The sequence below is a fragment of the Dipteris shenzhenensis genome, chromosome 16, assembly GCF_047967505.1.
Source record: "Dipteris shenzhenensis isolate YYH24624 ecotype China chromosome 16, Dip_SZ_1.0, whole genome shotgun sequence".
In the NCBI taxonomy this organism is placed as follows: Eukaryota; Viridiplantae; Streptophyta; class Polypodiopsida; order Gleicheniales; family Dipteridaceae; genus Dipteris; species Dipteris shenzhenensis.
The window spans coordinates 39269904-39273021 of record NC_141611.1 but is presented as its reverse complement, the minus strand read 5'-3'; the positions used below and the strand labels follow the sequence as shown (position 1 = coordinate 39273021).

The 3118-nt window shown below is 46.0% G+C and overlaps 1 protein-coding gene across 1 annotated transcript; it reads right to left on the bottom strand.

Moving 5' to 3' along the window:
- Positions 1-933: 933 nt before the first annotated feature.
- On the bottom strand, positions 934-2665 carry LOC147892936 (3,9-dihydroxypterocarpan 6A-monooxygenase-like). Its single transcript, XM_087386823.1, has 2 exons — positions 1630-2665; positions 934-1554 (listed from the first exon to the last, which is right to left on the bottom strand). The coding sequence occupies exons 1-2, from the start codon at positions 2599-2601 to the stop codon at positions 934-936; spliced, it is 1593 nt and encodes a 530-aa protein (XP_087242949.1). The 5' UTR covers positions 2602-2665.
- Positions 2666-3118: the final 453 nt, after the last annotated feature.

The window sequence follows — 3118 nt, the reverse complement described above, 5'->3', positions numbered from 1 at the left end:
AGATACCTATATATAGAAAAGTCTTTGAAGCTCACCAAAAATGGCTACACCCAAGCAAACAATGACCCTAACCTGACGTGGTGAGACCTAAATAATAGACGTAATTGCATAAGCAAGGTGGGTTTCCAATGCCACATCAATTACCTACTCATAATTAAAAGTTCAATGCTTACCTCAACACTCGCCATAGCATGGGAAGTGATCCATCATCCACATCAACACTGCCTTGAATGTGAAGTCTCATGACAAGGGAGGCTTACTCAAGTCATGCACCTCGATACCTCTCCAAAGTATCTCCAACTCATCAATCAAAGGCTCTAGATAAACATCCATGTTTTTGAATTTATGTTTTCCTAGAATTAAAAGGGATAACCTAACATGCCCTTTCATAATTGCCATATAGGATGGAATATTATAATTCACCAATATCACTGGCCATACACTATAAGAGGTGCTTTTGAGACCAAATGGGTTCACACGTATTACTGATAGAAGATGCTACTGGTTTATAACAAGTTGGCAAATGGTAGTTTGGGTGATGTTCTCTTCAATGGTCGAATGCTTGATTTAAAAAAGCACTTTAATATCTTCCTATGGGTAGCAGTGTCCTTACACTTCCTTCACAAAGAGGGAGAGGTCTAGGTCGTGCAAATATGTGAGACCATGAAACATGATTCTAGAGTGCAACGCTGGCTATAATGATCAAATTGCATGGCACACGCAAACCTTCCAATCATTCCCTTATCTTTAATATTGTGTGGCTTGTCACGGGTTACACACTAGTGTGTATATAGATAGATAGATAGATAGATAGAATGATAGATAAATAGATAGATAGAGTGAGTTATAATAGCAATAATGTCATGTTTTCCTTAAACCTCAACTTCGAGTTTTCTTGTCAATACACAATGTTCCCATGGCTTGTTACAAAGCTTATGGAGATATTGCTGCATAAAGATGTGCAGGCAACCTGGGCGTCGACCTTGCCTTGAGCGGCTGTGCCATCCCAACTGTGAGGCCATGCTTCTCCTTCATCTCCATGCTATCGATCAGTGACCACTCGAACCCTTGCACTAGATTGCTTAGCATCAGATGCACCATGTGCATTCCCAACAGCCACCCCGGACACCCCCTCCTTCCTGACCCAAATGGCAGTAACTCAAAATGCCCACGAACTTCTATATTGCTTCCGTCAAATCTCTCCGGCCAGAACTCCAGTGGTTTCTCCCACACACTCGGATCAGTGCCTATCGCCCATGCGTTCACGTACGCCAGTGTTTTGGCTGGAATATTATAGCCAGCCACCACGCACGGCTTCGTCGATTGATGAGGTGTAACTAACGGCGCAGGTGGGTGCAATCTCATCGTCTCTTTGACCACTGCTCGCAGGTAAGGCAACTGAGCGACGTCGGACTCTTGAACGAGCCGCTGGTTTCCCACTACAGATTCTATTTCATCTTGGAGCTTCTTTATGACTCTTGGGTTTCTCAACAGCTCTGCCATTGCCCACTCAATGCTCACAGAGGCTGTGTCTGTTCCACCGGCATACATATCCTGAGGACACAAGGCATGCGTTAGCGAGCGGCAGTTTTAAATGTCTAAACAAAAATTGGAATTTGATCATAGTACCGTCAAGACCGCCTTGATATTGTCATCTGTAATCGGCAAGTCTCGCTGGCTCTTCTCGTCTGAGAAAGATAGAAGAACGTCCAACAGGTCCTTATTAGGACGATGAGACTCCTTCATCCTCGACTCCCGGCGATCATCAATTATTTTTTCGAACGCGGTGCTTAAAGTTTTTCTGACAATCTTCGAACGCCTTACGTAGCCTTGCAAATCCATCCACTGCAAGTATGGGATGAAGTCCCCAATATTGAACGCGCCAAGAAGAACAAATATTTCTGACATCAGCTCGACAATGTTCCTGGAGGCATCTTCCGACCCGCTCATCAGCGCAGAGAATGTCTTCCCGAGGGTCATCCTGGAGATGATGTTACTAGTTGCAGATGATACCCTTGGACGTAGCGTTATGGCCCCGGCTGTTCTGCTGTCTTTCCAAATAGATCGGATCATGGCAGAAACTTCCTCTTGTCTTATAGACTTGAAAGCTTCAAGCCTCTGTTTACTGAAGAGGTCCGTAACACAAAGTTGGCGAACCAGGCGCCAGTAAGGGCCGGAAGGAGCGAAACCGATGTCTGAGCGATCGAACATGATGTAAACAGCCGCCGCAGTTCGCATTCGAGAAGCAAATGCGAGGTCATTCGTTTGTAGAATTTCTCTGGCCAAGTCCGGTGTGTGTGCGACGATAACAGGGACGGAACCAAAGCGGAGCCCTAACAACGGACCATAAACTTTGGAGAGTCTATGGAGCGAGCGGTGTGGCAGTTCTCCGAGCAAGTGCAAGTGGCCAAGGATGGGCAAGGAGGGAGGGCCGGGTGGGAAAGTGGAGGCACGTTTGCGCCACTTCGTGAACAAGAGAAAGGAAGCAATGAGGCAGACCATGAAGGAAGGGACGAAAAGCAGCAAAGAAAGTGAGCTAACCGGAAAGGGGAAGCGTGCAAGCATCTCTGCGATCATTTTGCACCACCCCATGATCATCATCTTGCAGCAGAGAAACAAGGAATCAATGATTCTCACACGATCTTGATGAGAAACTGCCTTTGGTCACCAGCTGATTTCTTTGGCTAATTTCCTCTGCAACATATAGCTTCTCTACTTCTGGATTGATGATACTTCTGGATTGATGATATGCAGTCAGCACGTCCAGTCATGCACCGTGCCTTGGAAATTCGAGGACGGAAGCTCAGATAGCGTGTAATGTAGCCCCTCCTCTTCTTGCAGTCGAAAGTGACTATTCTCATTGTCGGTTCTTTGTTACACTTCCAACCTTCTACGTCGCTTCTTAGTAGGCGGACGTACTTTGTCTTGTCAATTGTCGGTTCTTTGTTACACTTCCAACCTTCTACGTCGCTTCTTAGTAGGCAACCCATGTCCCTTTCAACCTCACACTCCCCATCTTTCCCTTTCCTATTTTGAGAGCCAGCGCACACGAGTGGACAATGCACAATTGGTGCCAAAGGATCAGTTTGTTCACGCGCTTCAAATCCTCAACTCGTTT